Raw genomic sequence first — 21,444 nt, 5'->3', positions numbered from 1 at the left:
ACGGTATATGGTTACATAGAAATATACACGATTTTCAAATTCAATATGGAATTACATCAACTGGGCGGCGCTCGGCCTGTCACTCCGCCATATCTGCATGCTTATAAACAGCAAAGACTGGGGTCCCCAGGTGGTATGGAATATGATAAAATACTCCATCACGGATCGGGAAATTGAGCGGCCATCCACAAAAGAAAAGCGGCCGCATTTCTTGTTGCGTTTAAGACTGGATTAAGTAATTATGTAATTTGATCTTGATTCATTATAAACTAATTTTAAATTTTCAGCTGCTAATTTCTGTAGATATTGCTTGTTTCAGATCCACTTTAAACTGAACCAAGTTCAGACATGCGAATTAAATAATCCCAAAGATTCCTCAGACTTCTATTATTTGTTGAAATATGTGCTGTTATTATCCATGACATAAGCATCAAAATGGCTCGCTCTTTTCTAATTCGGCTAGCCGTTTGGTATCTCTTTGACAGTCTTTTATGTCTAGAAGATAATGTGTCAGACTCCCAGTCGTTCCTAGAAACTAGTGTCCTGTTTAGACTAGTGCCCTGTTACAAGCCTCCAAATTTGAGTTAAGAGAGCGACTGAGATCCAACTTTTCTGACGGTGAGAGTTTGATGTCTGTTTTATGTTACACACGATCAAAGCTGGAATAATAAGCGTGGATAATTTTAATGAGCTGAATGAAATTAAAGAACTAGCAAAATGTAATGATTCTCCAGAGAATATGTTTTGTCGTGTTATTACAACATTAAGATATTTTATTTAACCATTTTTGCTGTGTACACTGTACAATGTACATGATCTCTGTTTGTTAATAGAAATAGAAACTTCATAAACAGTAAACGGAATATTTTTGTTAAGTTTTGTTTTGAGTTTGAAGTTTTGTTTGTAAAATAAATTGCTGTGCTATTCTTGGTTTTGATTTGAAATTGTACCTTAAGTGAGTAAAGTTTTCACTGTGTGCACAAAACTCCTATCTCCATTACCCGCACGGCGCCAGTTCTTGGAATAGCAGCAACTACTTGTAAACTTCAGCAAACTAGCCCTGTTAACATAACAAGCGTGAAGTTTACCCGAAGTGTGAAGTGTAGCTGTACTTCCTGGGTAATCACACCTGCTCAGCACTAATTATCTCTTACATATCCAGCTTGTTATGTCTTACAAAAAGCAGCGGCCACTCACTGCCAACTTTCCGGCCCAAGAGCGCCGAACCTGGAATATTTGTAACTCGGAGATAGCGCCCGAGGAAGTTCAACGACCCAAGACAGCCTTGTCTCGGCACATTGTGGACGAGCTGGATAAGCAGCTGGGCACTAAGGGATCTATTCCTCTCAAAAAGTAAGCTTTCTCAGATTTCTCAGTTTTAAATTTGTCGTGTGCATGTTTTAAAATATATTATGTGTATTAAACAGTTACTTGTATGCGGTTTTGCAGCGTTACTTTCATTCAGACTCCTTCGAGACAGCTCTACTCAAATGTGTATTTCACTATTACATTTTAATCGCTAAATTTCAATACTAATGTTATTCTCCCCTTTAATCAGATATGAGAGGTTGAACGATCCTAAAATGGATCCTGTCGTTGTCAAAGCTGTACGATCCTTTGCAAAAAAGAAGAAAATCGTTACCCACGATTCAATTATAGGTTAGTTTCTCCCGATAATTCGGGGTTTCCTAGCACCTCTTTAAATGTTCTATGGAATGACAGGAATGGGAAATTAGGTATTATAAACTGGAAGCTGCATTTTAATGGCTTTCTTCTCAGATATCGGAGAGAGGGTAGCAAAAGAGAAGGAACAGAAGCATATTAAGATGTTAGAAGAAGCAGTGCATAATGCGGTCAGTACATACTCATTGCTGCTCATAGATATGGTTACATACTTGGCCCATCTTCTTATCAGATTCATGTTATGTTGACCTTGCTTACATACGTGCTGAAAAGTTATATCAGCTTCGGCTACCCATTATTCGCATATGTTGTAGGTCATGGAAGAAAGAGAACGATTGCAAGCAGAGTTCAAGGAGAAATCTGAGCTTGAGAAAGACGCGCTGAAGTCAACTTGGATTGAAAAGATAGATAACACTGATCAGGTAATTTAAGCAGTTATTCTTCAGGAAAAACATCTGCGGTCTTCTAAAATGCTGCTCCTAATTGCAAATCACGTATTTGTAGGGCGCGATGACTTCAATGAAAAAAGAGTAATTTGACATTTTATTTTGGAGCCGAAAATTTTTTGCGCGGCGCACTTGCAAATTTTTGAAGCCAGATGAGTCACGTCCGGTCTGTTGTGATTCTAAAGCTCAGCTCAGAAGCATTACTACCATGAAATAAGAAGTCTAATTGGCTGGTAAATCACCAAATATAACTGTTTTGATACTTGCCAAAGGTTTACTTACTTATTGTTCAGATCGCGGCCGAAGCTGCTGAAGCCGCCGCTAAGAAAGTGAGAAACGAGATGCAAGAAAAACTTGACATGATGGAACAGGTACCCAAAACACTTCACTGTGGTGTGACGCTCGTTAAATTACTTTTATTGGTGTTAAATCCCAAACCTTACATTACCGAGGCGGAGGCTAAAATTCGATATGTTGTGTAATCAAATAACTGCATATTCTAACATCTAAACAGCATTGCCAAGGTCCATCATAGCGTTCTAGAGAACACAGTGCGAGAGAAACTAGCAAAAGCTCGTGAGGAGTGGAAAACTCAAGAGAAGGAGCATGTCAGACTGGTCCGGTTGAAATGTGATACAGAATACCACGAAACGTTGGAAGAGGTCGTGGCAGAGAGACTGCAAGAGAAGAAGGTTCGTCAGAAACTTGCAATATTAGACTATGTTTTTAGTGAAAAGTACTGTTCCCTCAAAGCACTGCACAATTGGATGTTGTTTTCGGTTCCAGACTCAGTCGTACGTTATTTCAGAAAGAGTGGGCTACCGAAGAGGAAAAAAGAATTGTAGCTCTATCTGAGGAATTGAAAGAGTTTTATCTAGAAGAAATAAGGAGAGTCAAAGAAAAACATGATGCTGTGATCGACAAATATGAGGCATCAATATCAGACCTAGAAACAAAGTAAGTTCTTCGTCAACCTCCCCTTTTTCAATCTTTTCCAAATCCTGCCAATATGTCAAGTAAAATATTTGTTGTCTCTCTGATCTATAGGCTCTCTGTTCAGACATCACCCGCTCACATGTGCTATGAAACACGGAACACTCCACATCCAAATCATCCCACACCAGTCTAGGGAATTTGTCAACACTTTTCATCTGCATATGTATTGTAGCACCTTGCAGTTATATCCCTCAATCACCGAGTGTATACCCTGGTTGGTGTACACCTCAACCTGTCACAGCTCCATTATTCACCACGTGACCTTGTCCTAGCAGCCTGGTTGGCAGGTTTCCAGATTGGTTAACTACTTAATCGGGCCGGCTAGGTGAGTAGATATGTTAATGGCTACTCGTTAAGTAGGAACTGGGTGTCCTGTTGGGATCCCCTCAGGGTTATTTGGGTGACACGATGTTAGCCTGCATGTCTTGCCCTCCCGCCATCCCTTTTGTCGGTTGAACTGTCCCTCTTATGGGTTCTCAGTTAGTATCGTGTAGTATGTTATCAGTGGTATTTGGAACCCAATTTCATATGTATCCCAGTATGAAAAACCTTTCCATAGAATACCATGAGAAATTAGTGAAACCCCCAAAAGCGTCTGCCAGCTCACAAAGTGCCACTGACCATCCAGCATATACCACCCCGTGTACATTAACATGACATAATACTCGTAACTACTACCCTCTGCTGACGACAGCCCAACATGTTTTAAACAGTCCTCTACTCACCCAGAATCCAGGAACTGCAGCACCACGTGGTATTTGAACAGCACGAACACAAGAAGACCAAAGCAGTGCTACAGGTCAGCAGTTCCGTCTCTCTCTCTCTCTTACTGTGCCCTCTTTTCTCCTTTGTCCGGTTTTTGTTTGTCTGATTTTTTGTTGTTGCTCATGCTTTGTCTGGTTATATAATGTGATGTCTGTATATATATATATATATGTGATGTTGCCTACTACCGGGGAATGTATCTGGTATTTTGTCTTCTTGTCGTGCGGTATTTAACGAGGTATGCGACTGTACTCCGTGCTTTTGAAGTAGTTAGGACACCTGTTATTTGATAGACATGATAGTGCCCGAATAGGCTATGTGAATATAATGAATAGGCTATGTGAATATAATGAAATTATTATGTTATTGGGGTGTAACCCACCATCCATGTTATAGTGGATCAATAGTCTGTCTTAGGATCATTTTTCCATGTTATATCTTCGAAATAGTGGTATTCAAAGAGCGATGTATCAATCAGGTAGAAATTTAAGATGAGTGGTACTAACGTAAATTTATTTTCAGGACACACGACACCATTTTAGTCGGTTTATTGGTGAAGTGCCCGGTTTTGAGTCAGACTTCTTCAAGTCTTCACCTTTTCCTCCTAAATAGATATCCAGAATACAACCCAGAATGAGCTAATGTAGTGGAGTATAATAGGCTAAACATTACTAAACTCAGTGTAAAATTATTATTTTCCCATACCACCTTAACCCAATTTCCCCGCACATGACACATCCACATTATAGTTCGTCTCACACGTTTATTTAAAAAGAGCCGTACTGAAAGTGGTTTTACACGCAGTTAACTCTGTCTCCCTGGATCAGGGCCCCTGTAGGCATTGTAACAAGCACTCATTACTCATTAGCTCCATGCAATCATTCCTTATAAGGTGATGTCGGTGTAGAGAAGCCCCACAACTACGGATAGTTTTAATAACGATTATCAATCATCATTATACAAGTGTTGTTAGAGTAGTCCCTCTTCATTTGATTAGCGAGCTAGTATAATGTTGGTCTCTCTGTCTCCCTCCACATCCTTACCCTCAACATTTGTTTTAGGGAGGGAGCCACCTGAAAATATTTTCAACTTCTCTCCTCCGCTCTGACGTGACTTGTAAGCTCTGACGTAAATAATTCTTCAAGTTTGAAATTTTTGGCGTGTATTTGTCTCTAATTATGTGTATTTGTCTCTAATTGTGTGACTAGTTGGTGTGAAATGTCCCCCACACTGTGATTGAAGGATTATCCTTTGGTAGCCCTGTCTGATCCGGTCTGACAGTATCGTATTTCACAGTTACTGTCTACTAATCTGCTCAGTTTCATCCGTTTGATTAAAACAATCAATGCTAATTGACACAGTACACCTTGTTCCTTTAGCTTGAGTTAGCTTCATTGTTTCGTTGATGGTAATGTTTCTGGGAATTTCCGCAATTGAGTTGTTCCTTTCAATTTAAAAGCTTGTTTTTCGTTCTATTCAAATTGTCACGAAAAGGTGTTCTTTTGTTTGGATGCTGCTTGTTAGTTTTGGTTTGATTTTGATGCTTTAACTTTGCGATCTTTGCTACTGGTTACATATTGTATCACCAAACTGAACGACCCGTCTGTTGAACTTTCACTCTTCACTGTTCAAGTTCCGACCTCCCTAAATTAGCTTCACCCCTCATGATTGTCAGAGCAAGATTCGTTTAGTCCGAATAATCCGGCTGTGACCACGATATAAACACCAAACCGTTTGTTGAAGTTCAGTGAACGTAGTACCAACCTGCCAGCAGACTAATCAGACGCAGCCAACCAGATTCCGGCCCTGAGGCCACGTGACAGCCGTGTACCAATGGGCGAGGTGTAGTTAGTAATTAATAACTCTTATATAATATAAGGGGGTATGAGCTGGGGTACCCTGAGGCTTGGTCGGATGTACTGAGTTGCCCGGTGAGGTCCTGCCAACAGTTTACATTGCCACACTGCTCTTACTGGGCCTGAATATTACGTGTTAATTGCACCCTAACTTTCCAGGCCCGCGTCAACCTTCTTCCTGTATTGGTGAGTGTGAATCTAGACGTTTGGAGAGTGTTGACTCGCTTCTCAGTGCTACTGTTGTGTTCTTGTGCGTGACCGCTAATTGAGCGAGTATGTTTATCTCGGAAGAAGTCTGGAAGCTACCTGATGACATCCCAAATCCACAAGATGGTATCACCTCCGGGCTTAATTTGTCCATTTAGTCCCTACTTTAGGCCCCCGCCAGACCACTCTGTTCCGGTTCTCGTTAAATTCATGGTAATCTATTTTCACCCTGTCACTCCGTGCACGCTTATCTAGTTGTGGAAAGATGTTTCCTTTTGTAGTTTCTGAAGGGCTTATCACATCCAGACGGGGTTCACACAACCACTTGGAGTTGTCCTGTCATCAAGCCAGGTCCCCTGAGTAGCCGGCATCTTGTAACACTCCTGACAACCCTGTTCTTGATTGTTCCAGTTCCTTGGACAGGAGGGCATGCGCCATGTTGCAACTTAGCACCTTGGGCCCGTTGATTGGGTCGTCCCTGGGTTTTGATTGGTTATTCTACGGGGCTGAGAGTGTCTTATTGGTTGATAAGTCTCGGGTTTAGTGGGAGCAAGGTGTCACCCCTCATCAGATTGTTGTTCACACCTTGGTTTAAACATGTTCCTTCTCAGACATCAATATAGGGCAGACTGCTATCTTACCCTAGTACTATCAGATTTACTCAGTTTGAAAGATTTCCTCGGCAGTTTACTAGTTAGGAAAACGTGGAGGTGTTTTAATCTTCTGCGCTTGTTTTCTGTTCTTCTCTCTGCAAACTATTTAAAGGATTATTATCATGTGCTTTAACTTTATCCCAATTAATCCAATGCTTGTCAACCAAGCTACGTCCAGGATTGAAACCTTATCAAGTGACCTCTGATGAGATTTAACCGTCCAATCATTGCCACCTTGCCACCTTGCTTGCAAATGTACTCATTTCTCTTGTCAGTACTCTTCCGTTGTGTCTCGCACAATAAGGCTAATCTGTCTCAGCACTTAGGAGGAGGAGAAAGACAAAGCAAGCAGGTTGTTTTATAAGCAAGATCTCAGCTAACACCTGACACTTGGAAGGGTTATTGACAAGCAGAGGGGCTCCCATTAGCTCCCCCTCGAGGTGCATCAACTCCCCCCTGTCAGTACAGTCTGCAGCTGTTCAGTTGACAGTTCACCCCGTGCACTTGTCACTTGTTTTCAAGATATGGGCTCGTTCTATCTCCTACACGTACGTCACACGTATTACTAATGGGCACGCACTATTGTTTCTTCTCCACAGCTTCTTTCCTTTCTTCTCCACAGTTTCTCTCCCGTGGTAGACACCGTTTTAGTTTGGGTATAATTTCTTTAACCACCGCGCCGTATGTCGTTTAGTGGCGCATCTTTCTGACATATTTGAACCCTTTTGATTTGATTTGGTATTCTGTCGCAAGTAATTCGAGTAAACTTGAGAAGTTTTTCAGTGTTTTTTGCCTGAAATGGTTTGGTGACTGGTGAGGGCTGAAGATGTGCACTCTTGTATTTCCGTGAAAGTGTAAGATGTAAATGTGATAAAACCTGTTAACATAACACGCTAAAATGGTGATATATTTAATGGGTAAAGTGACTTTGTCAACTCATTAAAAAGGGTATGTATCTAATGGCGGGGTGATTCTAATCACTGCATACGAATTACAGTAGCTCCCTATAAAGAGCTGTGTGTCATCCCACCTACACACCTCAGGGCCCTCTATTACACACCTGCTCTCTCCGCCAATCAGGGGCCCTCCTCGCTGTCACAAGACAGACTTAAACCAATCAGGGACCTGCGAGTATTGTCACGTGGTGGATTTCAGCCAGTCAGAAAGCGTCCTGAAGATTGGTATTGAGGCTGTTAGCTGTATGCGCTCTTGTTGTAATGAGCCCCTTGTTCTTTTGCCGGATGACCTGTTCGGCTGAATCCCCTCGTAACTTTAATTTTACACATGTTCTGTGCCATGTTGTGGGTATTTAAAACCAGTGTGGTGGTGTAAACAAATAAGCTTCATTAGTTCAGAAGATTGATGTTGAAGAAGTGTTCCATCTCGTGCAGCTCTTCTCCAGCTGGCGAGAGTGTGGCCCGCACGTTCTTACTATATACACCACACACGTCGCTACAATCATCATTACATCACATTTACTATCTTGAAGAGGTTTAACTGTTGCTCTCTCAGAATTTCAGTTGACATTTGGCTCGTCGTTGATTTAGAAGTGATTCGTCGATTATGTATGTATAGATCGCCGATCTTATTTTAGATATCTATCAGTAAGTTCTAATTAATAGCATTGTTTGATAAGATATAGATTATATTTAATTTATACATTAGTTTACTTATTTATGATAACATTCGTGCATTAGAATCAGTATTCAAAAATCAGTTATAAAGTTTCTTATGATTTTTATCAGAATTTTATTATCATAAAAGAATTTATATATTTTCGTAGCATGTTGATTCAAGTTTTAAAATTTGTAAATATTTTAGATTTATACTGTACAGATTAGAATTATGTGTAATTATGTTTGTTATGATGAATTATATGAACAATTTTTTTATCGTAGGGATCTAATAACCGAAATCGAATAACCGAAATCCGAAAATTTCATCTATGAATATATTAATTATAGAAATCATCGATATAATTTCAATTTCCAGGTTTTTATTCCGTTTAGAATTAATTCTCATTATCAAATGCTTGATATTAATAAAACACTTCTTACAGCTATGCAATGAAAGGTTACATGTGATGTAGCACCTAAAAGCACTATCACTGACTTGCACATCCTACTTGTCGTGTTACCATAGCAACACACGTGTAGGGCGCGCGACAGCACGTGCAGTATCCTCGCTACACACGTGCGTGTATGTACAAATGGGGAATGGAAGAAGAAGAAAGCCCTGACGCAGAATTTATCCGAGACCTACAAGATTTCTTCTTGCCCTACTCCACCGCAGATGCAGACCAAGAGGTCGTGTTGGACCTCACACTACAGTATTTTACTCTACTCAGGATTTGTTATAAAATTACACAGGTAATAAAATGTCTACTCTACTCTTCTTTAATTATGCTGTTTTTCTTAATCATCGCCTTCTTTCCATCATCTTATTCACTGCGATGTTAGTCGCGATTTGATTATGAGCTCCAATATACAATATATTGTGTTTATTTGTTAACAAATGTCTTGTTAACTGTAGTAGGTCTTCAAGAAATGTTTATCTTCTTTGTTTGTTGAATGAGAGGGTCGACTGGGATCGAATTTTGAGGCCAATATATTAAACGTGATAACCAATGTCGCCTGAGTAATTCTCATTCACAAAAATATCTTAATATATAAGTAAGATAAAATTTAGTTATAACTTATATGAATCTTACAAAATGTTATGGAAAATTGAAAGGAGTCCTCGTACAATGTACCTATATCTTGGAATTTGTGGGTTATTCGCCAGCGAAGAATGACCAGTGAGCTCTTTAAAAAGTTGTTGATAGCAGTGATACCGTCCATTAAGTCAGAGCTAGACAAAGCTTCACAACTTCACAACTTGAACTGTTACATTTTAATAACTCTGCAGTAGGTGACTGGTGCGTAACAACAAATAACGTAATCAGGAACTCAGTGACTTGGTGCATAAAGGAAAAGTTACAATTCCTGCACTGCACATATTTTTAAAAGAAAAAATACCTGAAAAATTCTGGCTTGATCCAGAAAAAATTGAAAATTTCTACCGGGTTAGAGAATGGGCTAATTTTGACCGGGATTTTGGTCGATTGTTTGTTGAGTGTCAGAACTATAATCACATACGGAATGCTGAGTTGAAAGATTTCTAATGTAACGAATACGTGAACAAGAATAATATCATCTGTTGATAATAATGTTAATAATTAACCTTAACGTGTTTCAGCAAAGTTCGGGAGTTTACGATGAGTTTACGGACCATGTTATGAACCTGCTATACTACATAGAAGGCTACAAATCATGTATGAACGACACTCTTGACTACTTAGAGGTTTGTTTAGTAAAATTATTGAGAATGTTTAACCATTAATCTAGAATATATGATAGGTCCCCCCCCCCCCTGCTCGTCAAAAGAAGGCGACTCCCCCAAGATTTGATGACTGTTTTCACTTAAGTATTTTAAACAAGTTTTTATAACCAACTAGGACTGATTAAAAAACTGAGGTACAATAGTAAGAAAAAGTTAACAATTACAATTTCAGAACACGCTGGAGATGGAGGAAACGTCGGAAGCAGTGTGCAACATGAAGAACCACATAATAAACCACATAGCAGAGCTCCTACACCAGCACCTGGGCAACTGTCCCCAGGTGGTGTTGTTGGAACTGTGTGACCCCTACCTACCCGAGATGTTCAGACTCGCTAACAACCCCCAACTACTTGAAACAACGTGAACTCACGTTTAGTCACGTGGTACACACCACGTGACGTCATAAATCAGATCAGAATCTAGTTTTAGCAATGGGGAAGATACGAAGTGAGGGGAAGATGATACGAAGAACGGCAAAGTACGATGAGATTTGCGTTGAGATTTGCGAAGATTCGTGGCTGGTCCACCAGAGTTGACGGTTTGAGAATGGGATGGGTTTCAGTTTACGGTGGTGATGAGTGAGAGAGAGAGAGAGAGAGAGAGAGAGAGAGAGAGAGAGAGAGGTAGAGAGAGAGAGAGAGAGAGAGAGAGAGAGAGAGAGAGAGAGAGGGAGAGAGAGAGAGAGAGAGAGAGAGAGAGAGAGAGAGAGAGAGAGATCTTCTTGTTGTTTGTCAGATGCTTCAACAACCAAATTCTAAAAGGAGCTGTGACATTTCACATGAGAAAACTAACACTCGGTCAATCCTTGGAATGCGTAGAATTTGTTGAGGAGAAGTTAGAATGTACAGAGTGGGAAATGTTGAGTAAATTCTTCTTACTCTGATCACTTCGATGGAATGAAGTGCTCAGCAATCGTTTATTACCACAAGGCAGTTTACCCCAAAACATGTGCCTAAACTTTACACTGATTATATTTATTTTATTTGAAATTTTAACTAGTATCTGCGCGTTGACTGTAGCTTGACGTTTTACCTTTTTACCGTTTTTAAAGCATTTATACTGCATACCCCAATATATGAATTTCATGTTGGACATTGAACACACCCCATCCTACACCTATTAACCGTTAACAGCACCAGGATTAACTTATTAATTTTAATTGTGCTATTTTCGTGAATTTTAGCCGTTATTTTTATGTCGTCGAGGCCAGTTCGATCTGTGCTGTCTTTGGATCCACTAAGTGTCTGAAAAGTACGAGAAGAACTTGTTTTGCTTTCACAAGAGACAAACATTTGACGGTTAGAGGAGAGACCTTAAATTATTATTATATTTGTAAAATGATTTGTTTAATTTGTCGTTTTATAGTATTTGTATATTACAATATGATAATGGAATTTTTAGAAAATCGTCGTTCACATTTGTGGTGACTCACAATGAATTTAAAAACGTGTATTTTCTTCAAGCTAAAAGTTTTCAAACTAAAGAAGATGACTAAGGAAAATCTTGATCTTTAGTGAACGTGTTTAATTCACGATAATAGTCTCAGGGCTATACTTGAAGGACATTTCTGAAGAATATGTGGGCTGGGTTTGCCCCACAACGCAGAACTTACCACACACATTCACACAAACTACTGCGAACTGTCTGCCAAACAGTGGGTTGACTGCATGCAGGTGCGTCTTGCCGATCTAACGAAGGTGGTGGTCGCGGGAAGCATTATTTGATGCGTTGATTGACGATGTCAACCCTTCGAGATCGTTGCTCTGCGAGCAACTATCTTGCGAAGCAAGAATGATGAATGAAGAATGATAGTTCGCGTCGAATCGGCGACGCTCTCACTAAATCGCTCGCCCAAATTTAATTAAATTCTTGTGAAAAGGCCCTGAGTATCAAAGTTTACCTGGGGACCTCAGGCTATCATTTTCATAATATGTAATAGAGATTCAGCGGAATGACAGCAGACAGGCTGAGCGCGGCCCAGTAAATCAAAGTAATCTACATCTGACATTGGTGTATTTTTGCGCTCCTACTAAATCGCTCGCCCAAATTTTATGAAAATTCTTGTGAAAAGGCCCTTCAGGCATGAAAGTGATCTAGATCGGTGTATTTCTGGACGCTGATTCCGAATCACCCCCATGACGTAGGGTAAAAATGCTTCCCTGGAAAGTTTTGCCTCACGTTATACTTGTAGGCCCGCTGAGTGCGCGGCCGTATCATGGGCGCGCGATTAGATTTCGACTGTTCGGTGTACATAAGTAGACATGCTGATTTCGATTTTGATGGTAAGGGGCCATCTACTTATGTAGGACGTCCGCCAATATCGCAGATTTACAGACCACCCCCTCCCCCTGACCCCCTGTCCGGGTGTGTCCGAATTTTCAAAACCACCCCTCCCCTGGACGTCTTGTAGCGCGATGCACTACTGGGTCGCGCGCGCATCAAATAATGCTTCTCGCAACCAGATCGGCGAGATGCGAAGGATTGACATCGTGAATCAACTGGACGTCCGGATTTCTAGTTGACCATTGTGCATTGTTAATGGTCTGGCCCGGCGCACGCTACTTCGTAGCACTAAGCACTTGCAATCGGGCCATTTCGAGAAGAAAGCGGCGCGCGCTACTTCGAAGAAATTTAGACGAGTAATTACGGGGGGACCTCAGGCTATTATATTTACTAGCAGGAACCCGTCTAACCCTAAAGTGGTGTCAAGACTCGAGAGACTAAAATAATTATTACCTATTTAATTCGCGTTTTTGACACCACTTGGGAGTCCAAATTTTGGGCACTAAAATTATTATTCCTTGGCCAATTTTGTATTTTTTCATGCTGATTTGAAGGCCATTAAAGCATTTGACCCAGTCAAAAAAGTTTCAGTTGTACATCTTTTACGGTTTTTGCGGAAAGTTGCGTTAAAGTTGATGCCGTGGTGTCAGTAAAATGGCACGGATATATACATACTTAAGGACATTCTAACTACCCCAGTGTCCCTTAAATGAGTGTTCGAACTGTTTTCATTCGGAGTTACAGTTGCATAATTTACGCCCGTCTTTGAGTTTGTGTGTAATCTTTCTTGATAGTGTATTTTTGACTTTTGGAGTAACTTTGTGAATTTTATGAACCTCTCCTGCATAATTTATTACTTTATCGGTGCATTACCCACTTTAATCCGGTTAAATTATTATATTTGATCTTGTTTCCTTTTCGTACAGATTGTAGTGAAGTTAATTTGTTTACGTGTTTTGGGTCTTATTTATGATTTTTTATAATTATGTTATTTATTTCATTGATGTATTGTCACGACGGGTTCGTTAGTGTTCCCTCTGACTATTTAAGTTTAATTCCAGTTTAATTCCAGTTTAATACATATATATATCGTCTCGCTTTATATATATTAAAATGTTCATAATAGAGATTCGGCGGAATGACAGGCTGAGCGCGGCCCAGTAGTTAGGTACTTAAAATAAAAAATAATACACTCAGTGTCGAACAAGTTCAGCACAGTTACATGTAAGTATGCATTTGTGAGTTGAGTACTCGTTTAAAATATAATACAGGAATATAAACTTACAAAGTAATTGGTACGTGTCAAAGAGTTAAAGTAAATGGGATCGGATTTTTCCGTTAATTCTGCCAAAATTTTCGGACGTACAGATTTTTAGAAACCAACCCCCTCCTGTCTGGATTGGATGATGATTAATCACTCTACACTCGACTGTCACGTGACTTTTTCAACCCGTTCTCTAGCTGGTCTTGAACGACTATTCGAAACCCTAACCCTCTAATCTGATCCCAACCCTAACTCTAACCCAATCCTTAACAAAAGCATTTGCTGAAACCCTAACCCTAACGAGAAATTAGACTAACTTCCTTATACGGTCATATCACGTGATCGAGACAGTTTTTCGCCAATATCTCGTCAGGGGAGCATTTTAACCCTATGTCATGGGGGTGATTCGGAATCAGGGTCCGAAAATACATCGATTGAAGTTGGTTTCTACTGTCGGGGGCCCTTCTAGAACAATCTCGAAGATCGACTGTAGAGTGATTTAACACGCTCGGTCTGGATTTGTCCGAAATTCCAAAACCACTCTTCCTTCATCATCAATCATTCATATTTGCCGGACGTCCTAAGTAGATGGCCCGTGATATACTATAAGTATTCAAAGTTAAGGTGCACAAATTTTTACTTCAAATCTTTATATTATCTTCACGATTACTTATTAAAATCAAAAATAAGTCGAATCCTAAAGCATAAACAGCTCAAATATCGTTTTATTTTACGAGCCTGTCATGTGCGCGCGTCTGAAAAAAAGCGCCGCGCATAGGGATATAGCTAGGAGCTTGGATTTGGCCAATTTTTAACAAATACTCCCTCCGCAAACAATCGTGCGCGCGAGGTTGTCAAGGCAACTATGTGAATATGAGTTGCACAGCATTATTGCACGTGGGCGTAAGCAATGATTATAAAATTATGGTTGCAAATAACCATTTTATCTACCAATACAAACATTTCGTTACAATTTCATTTATCTGCACACTTTCAAACGGAGGTTTGTCAAGACCATCAATTTCTCATCTAGCTGAGGAGAAGCTTGTCAGCATTTGTGAAAAACCTGAAATCAACAGCAACAGAAAAAGGTAAAATTGTACTTGTAGGATCATTCAGTTTAGTTCGCAGAATGCTTTTCTATTATTATAAAATATATTGTCTCATCACCATGACTGGCTGATGGCTCCTTGTCTACCTGGCTATCTAGCGAGCATGCTAAATCACTCTACAGTCGATCTTCGAGATTGTTCTAAAAGTGCCCCCTACAGATGAAACCAACTACAATCGATGTATTTTCGTACACTGATTTCGAATCACCCCCATGACATAGGGTTAAAATGCTCCCCTGACGAGATATTGGCGAAAAACTGTCTCGATCACGTGATATGACCGTATAAGGAAGTTAGTCTAATTTCTCGTTAGGGTTAGGGTTTCAGCAAATGCTTTTGTTAAGGATTGGGTTAGAGTTAGGGTTGGGATCAGATTATAGGGTTAGGGTTTCGAATAGTCGTTCAAGACCAGCTAGAGAACGGGTTGAAAAAGTCACGTGACAGTCGAGTGTAGAGTGATTAATCATCATCCGCTATCTAGTTTCGTGCATAGTTGGTTATTTTTCTTCATGCTTAATTGGCTCTTTCTCCGCTTTTCCTCCGGCCTATCTAGCTTCCTGCTTATTTAGTTTAGTACATAGCTAGCTCTGTCCTTCTATTTAATTTTTTCCTGTTTACCTAGCTTCTTGTCTACCTGGATCTATCGATTTAATTTTCTTCCATGCTTTGAGTCTACTTGGTTTTCTTTATAACTTATATAGTTATATCTTTCTGCTTTTACTCCTATATTAATATAAGTATATACCTGGTTTCGTGCTTACCTAACTCTGTCTATGCATCTTTTATTTGTCTTGTCGCTTACCTGGCTTCGTGCTTACCTAACTCTGTCTATGCATATTTTATTTGTTTTGTTGCTTACCTGGCTTCGTGCTTACCTGGCATTGTATACGTGTATTTTATTTGTCTTGTCACTTACCTGGCTTCGTGCTTACCTGGCACTGTATGTGTGTCTTACATTTGTTTTGTGGCTTACCTGGCTTCGTGCTTACCTGGCATTGTCTTAGTGTCTTTTATTTGTCTTGTTGCTTACCCGGCTTCGTGATTGCCTGGTATTGTCTAAGTGTTTTTTATTTGTTTTGTCATTTACCTGGCTTCGTGCTTACCTGGCATTCTCTAAGTGTCGTCTATTTGTCTTGTCACTTACTTGGCTTCGTGCTTACCTGGCACTGTCTATGTCTCTTTTATTTGTCTTGCTGCTTACATGGCTTCGTGCTTACCTGGTATTGTCTAAGTGTCGTTTAGTTGTCTTGTGGCTTACCTGGCTTCGTGCTTACCTGGCATTGTCTAAGTGTCGTTTATTTGTCTTGTAGCTTACCTGGCTTCGTGATTACCTGGCATTGTCTAAGTGTCGTTTAGTTGTTTTGTGGCTTACCTGGCTTCGTGCTTACCTGGCATTGTCTAAGTGTCGTTTATTTGTCTTGTTGCTTACCTGGCTTCGTGATTGCCTGGTATTGTCTAAGTGTTTTTATTTGTTTTGTTGCTTACCTGGCTTCGTGCTTACCTGGCATTGTCTAAGTGTCGTTTATTTGTCTTGTAGCTTACCTGGCTTCGTGATTACCTGGCATTGTCTATGTCTCTTTTATTTGTCTTGCTGCTTACCTGGCTTCGTGCTTACCTGGCATTGTCTTAGTGTCGTTTATTTGTCTTGTAGCTTACCTGGCTTCGTGATTACCTGGCATTGTCTATGTCTCTTTAATTTGTCTTGTGGCGTACCTGGCTTCGTGCTTACCTGGCATTGTCTAAGTGTCTTATATTTGTTTTGTAGCTTACCTGGCTTCGTGCTTACCTGGCATTGTCTAAGTGTCGTTTATTTGTCTTGTTGCTTACCTGGCTTCGTGCTTACCTGGCATTGTATATATGTCTTTTATTTGTCTTGTCGCTTACCTGGCTTCGTGCTTACCTGGCATTGTATATATGTCTTTTATTTGTCTTGTCGCTTACCTGGCTTCGTAATTACCTGGCATTGTCTAAGTGTTTTTTATTTATTTTGTAGCTTACCTGGCTTTGTGCTTACCTGGCATTGTCTAAGTGTCGTTTATTTGTCTTGTCGCTTACCTGGCTTCGTGCTTACCTGGCATTATATATGTGTCTTTTATTTGTCTTGTCGCTTACCTGGCTTCGTGCTTACCTGCAGTATTGCTTAAGTGTCGTTTATTTGTCTTGTCGCTTACCTGGCTTCGTGCTTACCTGGCATTGTCTAAGTGTTTTTTATTTGTTTTGTAGCTTACCTGGCTTCGTGCTTACCTGTTATTGCTTAAGTGTCGTTTATTTGTCTTGTCGCTTACCTGGCTTCGTGCTCACCTGCCATTGTTTGTATGTCTTTTATTTGTCTTGTTGCTTACCTGGCTTCGTGATTGCCTGGTATTGTTTAAGTGTTTTTATTTGTTTTGTCACTTACCTGGCTTCGTGCTTACCTGGCATTCTCTAAGTGTCATCTATTTGTCTTGTCACTTACCTGGCTTCGTGCTTACCTGGCACTGTCTGTGTGTCTTACATTTGTTTTGTAGCTTACCTGGCTTCGTGATTACCTGGCATTGTATATATGTCTTTTATTTGTATTGTCGCTTACCTGGCTTCGTGCTTACTTGGCATTGTCTAAGTGTTTTTATTTGTTTTGTAGCTTACCTGGCTTCGTGATTGCCTGGTATTGTCTAAGTGTTTTTATTTGTTTTGTTGCTTACCTGGCTTCGTGCTTACCTGGCATTGTCTATATGTCTTTTATTTGTCTTGTCGCTAACCTGGCTTCGTGCTTACCTGGCATTGTCTAAGTGTTTTTTATTTGTTTTGTAGCTTACCTGGCTTCGTGCTTACCTGTTATTGCTTAAGTGTCGTTTATTTGTCTTGTCGCTTACCTGGCTTCGTGCTCACCTGCCATTGTTTGTATGTCTTTTATTTGTCTTGTTGCTTACCTGGCTTCGTGATTGCCTGGTATTGTTTAAGTGTTTTTATTTGTTTTGTCACTTACCTGGCTTCGTGCTTACCTGGCATTCTCTAAGTGTCGTCTATTTGTCTTGTCACTTACCTGGCTTCGTGCTTACCTGGCACTGTCTGTGTGTCTTAAATTTGTTTTGTAGCTTACCTGGCTTCGTGATTACCTGGCATTGTAAATATGTCTTTTATTTGTCTTGTCGCTTACCTGGCTTCGTGCTTACTTGGCATTGTCTAAGTGTTTTTTATTTGTTTTGTAGCTTACCTGGCTTCGTGATTACCTGACATTGTATAAATGTCTTTTATTTGTCTTGCTGCTTACCTGGCTTCGTGCTTACTTGGCATTGTCTAAGTGTTTTTATTTGTTTTGTAGCTTACCTGGCTTCGTGCTTACCTGGCATTGTCTAAGTGTCGTTTATTAATTATTTGTCTTGTCGCTTACCTGGCTTCGTGCTTACCTGGCATTATATATGTGTCTTTTATTTGCCTTGTCGCTTACCTGGCTTCGTGCTTACCTGCAGTATTGCTTAAGTGTCGTTTATTTGTCTTGTTGCTTACCTGGCTTCGTGCTTACCTGACATTGTATATATGTCTTTTATTTGTCTTGTCGCTTACCTGGCTTCGTGCTTACCTGGCATTGTCTAAGTGTTTTTTATTTGTTTTGTAGCTTACCTGGCTTCGTGCTTACCTGTTATTGCTTAAGTGTCGTTTATTTGTCTTGTCGCTTACCTGGCTTCGTGCTCACCTGCCATTGTTTGTATGTCTTTTATTTGTCTTGTTGCTTACCTGGCTTCGTGATTACCTGGCATTGTATATATGTCTTTTATTTGTCTTGTCGCTTACCTGGCTTCGTGCTTACTTGGCATTGTCTAAGTGTTTTTTATTTGTTTTGTAGCTTACCTGGCTTCGTGATTACCTGGCATTGTATAAATGTCTTCTATTTGTCTTGCTGCTTACCTGGCTTCGTGCTTACCTGGCAATGTATATATGTCTTTTATTTGTCTTGTTGCTTACCTGGCTTCGTGCTTACTTGGCATTGTCTAAGTGTTTTTTATTTGTTTTGTAGCTTACCTGGCTTCGTGCTTACCTGTTATTGCTTAAGTGTCGTTTATTTGTCTTGTCGCTTACCTGGCTTCGTGATTACCTGGCATTCTCTAAGTGTCGTCTATTTGTCTTGTCACTTACTTGGCTTCGTGCTTACCTGGCACTGTCTATGTCTCTTTTATTTGTCTTGCTGCTTACATGGCTTCGTGCTTACCTGGTATTGTCTAAGTGTCGTTTAGTTGTCTTGTGGCTTACCTGGCTTCGTGCTTACCTGGCATTGTCTAAGTGTCGTTTATTTGTCTTGTAGCTTACCTGGCTTCGTGATTACCTGGCATTGTCTAAGTGTCGTTTAGTTGTTTTGTGGCTTACCTGGCTTCGTGCTTACCTGGCATTGTCTAAGTGTCGTTTATTTGTCTTGTTGCTTACCTGGCTTCGTGATTGCCTGGTATTGTCTAAGTGTTTTTATTTGTTTTGTTGCTTACCTGGCTTCGTGCTTACCTGGCATTGTCTAAGTGTCGTTTATTTGTCTTGAAGCTTACCTGGCTTCGTGATTACCTGGCATTGTCTATGTCTCTTTTATTTGTCTTGCTGCTTACCTGGCTTCGTGCTTACCTGGCATTGTCTTAGTGTCGTTTATTTGTCTTGTAGCTTACCTGGCTTCGTGATTACCTGGCATTGTCTATGTCTCTTTAATTTGTCTTGTGGCGTACCTGGCTTCGTGCTTACCTGGCATTGTCTAAGTGTCTTATATTTGTTTTGTAGCTTACCTGGCTTCGTGCTTACCTGGCATTGTCTAAGTGTCGTTTATTTGTCTTGTTGCTTACCTGGCTTCGTGCTTACCTGGCATTGTATATATGTCTTTTATTTGTCTTGTCGCTTACCTGGCTTCGTGCTTACCTGGCATTGTATATATGTCTTTTATTTGTCTTGTCGCTTACCTGGCTTCGTAATTACCTGGCATTGTCTAAGTGTTTTTTATTTATTTTGTAGCTTACCTGGCTTTGTGCTTACCTGGCATTGTCTAAGTGTCGTTTATTTGTCTTGTCGCTTACCTGGCTTCGTGCTTACCTGGCATTATATATGTGTCTTTTATTTGTCTTGTCGCTTACCTGGCTTCGTGCTTACCTGCAGTATTGCTTAAGTGTCGTTTATTTGTCTTGTCGCTTACCTGGCTTCGTGCTTACCTGGCATTGTCTAAGTGTTTTTTATTTGTTTTGTAGCTTACCTGGCTTCGTGCTTACCTGTTATTGCTTAAGTGTCGTTTATTTGTCTTGTCGCTTACCTGGCTTCGTGCTCACCTGCCATTGTTTGTATGTCTTTTATTTGTCTTGTTGCTTACCTGGCTTCGTGATTGCCTGGTATTGTTTAAGTGTTTTTATTTGTTTTGTCACTTACCTGGCTTCGTGCTTACCTGGCATTCTCTAAGTGTCATCTATTTGTCTTGTCACTTACCTGGCTTCGTGCTTACCTGGCACTGTCTGTGTGTCTTACATTTGTTTTGTAGCTTACCTGGCTTCGTGATTACCTGGCATTGTATATATGTCTTTTATTTGTATTGTCGCTTACCTGGCTTCGTGCTTACTTGGCATTGTCTAAGTGTTTTTATTTGTTTTGTAGCTTACCTGGCTTCGTGATTGCCTGGTATTGTCTAAGTGTTTTTATTTGTTTTGTTGCTTACCTGGCTTCGTGCTTACCTGGCATTGTCTATATGTCTTTTATTTGTCTTGTCGCTAACCTGGCTTCGTGCTTACCTGGCATTGTCTAAGTGTTTTTTATTTGTTTTGTAGCTTACCTGGCTTCGTGCTTACCTGTTATTGCTTAAGTGTCGTTTATTTGTCTTGTCGCTTACCTGGCTTCGTGCTCACCTGCCATTGTTTGTATGTCTTTTATTTGTCTTGTTGCTTACCTGGCTTCGTGATTGCCTGGTATTGTTTAAGTGTTTTTATTTGTTTTGTCACTTACCTGGCTTCGTGCTTACCTGGCATTCTCTAAGTGTCGTCTATTTGTCTTGTCACTTACCTGGCTTCGTGCTTACCTGGCACTGTCTGTGTGTCTTAAATTTGTTTTGTAGCTTACCTGGCTTCGTGATTACCTGGCATTGTAAATATGTCTTTTATTTGTCTTGTCGCTTACCTGGCTTCGTGCTTACTTGGCATTGTCTAAGTGTTTTTTATTTGTTTTGTAGCTTACCTGGCTTCGTGATTACCTGACATTGTATAAATGTCTTTTATTTGTCTTGCTGCTTACCTGGCTTCGTGCTTACTTGGCATTGTCTAAGTGTTTTTATTTGTTTTGTAGCTTACCTGGCTTCGTGCTTACCTGGCATTGTCTAAGTGTCGTTTATTAATTATTTGTCTTGTCGCTTACCTGGCTTCGTGCTTACCTGGCATTATATATGTGTCTTTTATTTGCCTTGTCGCTTACCTGGCTTCGTGCTTACCTGCAGTATTGCTTAAGTGTCGTTTATTTGTCTTGTTGCTTACCTGGCTTCGTGCTTACCTGACATTGTATATATGTCTTTTATTTGTCTTGTCGCTTACCTGGCTTCGTGCTTACCTGGCATTGTCTAAGTGTTTTTTATTTGTTTTGTAGCTTACCTGGCTTCGTGCTTACCTGTTATTGCTTAAGTGTCGTTTATTTGTCTTGTCGCTTACCTGGCTTCGTGCTCACCTGCCATTGTTTGTATGTCTTTTATTTGTCTTGTTGCTTACCTGGCTTCGTGATTACCTGGCATTGTATATATGTCTTTTATTTGTCTTGTCGCTTACCTGGCTTCGTGCTTACTTGGCATTGTCTAAGTGTTTTTTATTTGTTTTGTAGCTTACC

The 21,444-nt window shown here is 40.2% G+C and overlaps 2 protein-coding genes across 2 annotated transcripts; both read left to right on the top strand.

Annotated features, from left to right (window-relative positions):
• Positions 1 to 1,161: 1,161 nt before the first annotated feature.
• Positions 1,162 to 8,459, top strand: LOC134815212 (centromere-associated protein E-like). The gene is made up of 9 exons (XM_063823732.1): positions 1,162 to 1,353; positions 1,559 to 1,659; positions 1,780 to 1,853; positions 1,998 to 2,105; positions 2,423 to 2,500; positions 2,654 to 2,821; positions 2,938 to 3,086; positions 3,855 to 3,924; positions 4,413 to 8,459. Exons 1-9 carry the CDS (start codon positions 1,169 to 1,171, stop codon positions 4,500 to 4,502), a joined length of 1,023 nt encoding a protein of 340 aa, XP_063679802.1. The 5' UTR covers positions 1,162 to 1,168; the 3' UTR covers positions 4,503 to 8,459.
• Positions 8,460 to 8,663: 204 nt separating this feature from the next.
• Positions 8,664 to 10,666, top strand: LOC134816421 (uncharacterized). Its single transcript, XM_063825261.1, has 3 exons — positions 8,664 to 8,975; positions 9,844 to 9,948; positions 10,160 to 10,666. Exons 1-3 carry the CDS (start codon positions 8,808 to 8,810, stop codon positions 10,349 to 10,351), a joined length of 465 nt encoding a protein of 154 aa, XP_063681331.1. The 5' UTR covers positions 8,664 to 8,807; the 3' UTR covers positions 10,352 to 10,666.
• The last annotated feature ends 10,778 nt before the right edge of the window (positions 10,667 to 21,444 follow it).

Source organism: Bolinopsis microptera, chromosome 1, assembly GCF_026151205.1.
Source record: "Bolinopsis microptera isolate Bmic1 chromosome 1, MBARI_Bmic_1.0, whole genome shotgun sequence".
In the NCBI taxonomy this organism is placed as follows: Eukaryota; Metazoa; Ctenophora; class Tentaculata; order Lobata; family Bolinopsidae; genus Bolinopsis; species Bolinopsis microptera.
The sequence above is the reverse complement of the archived record's forward strand: the minus strand, read 5'-3'. Positions and strand labels throughout refer to the sequence as shown.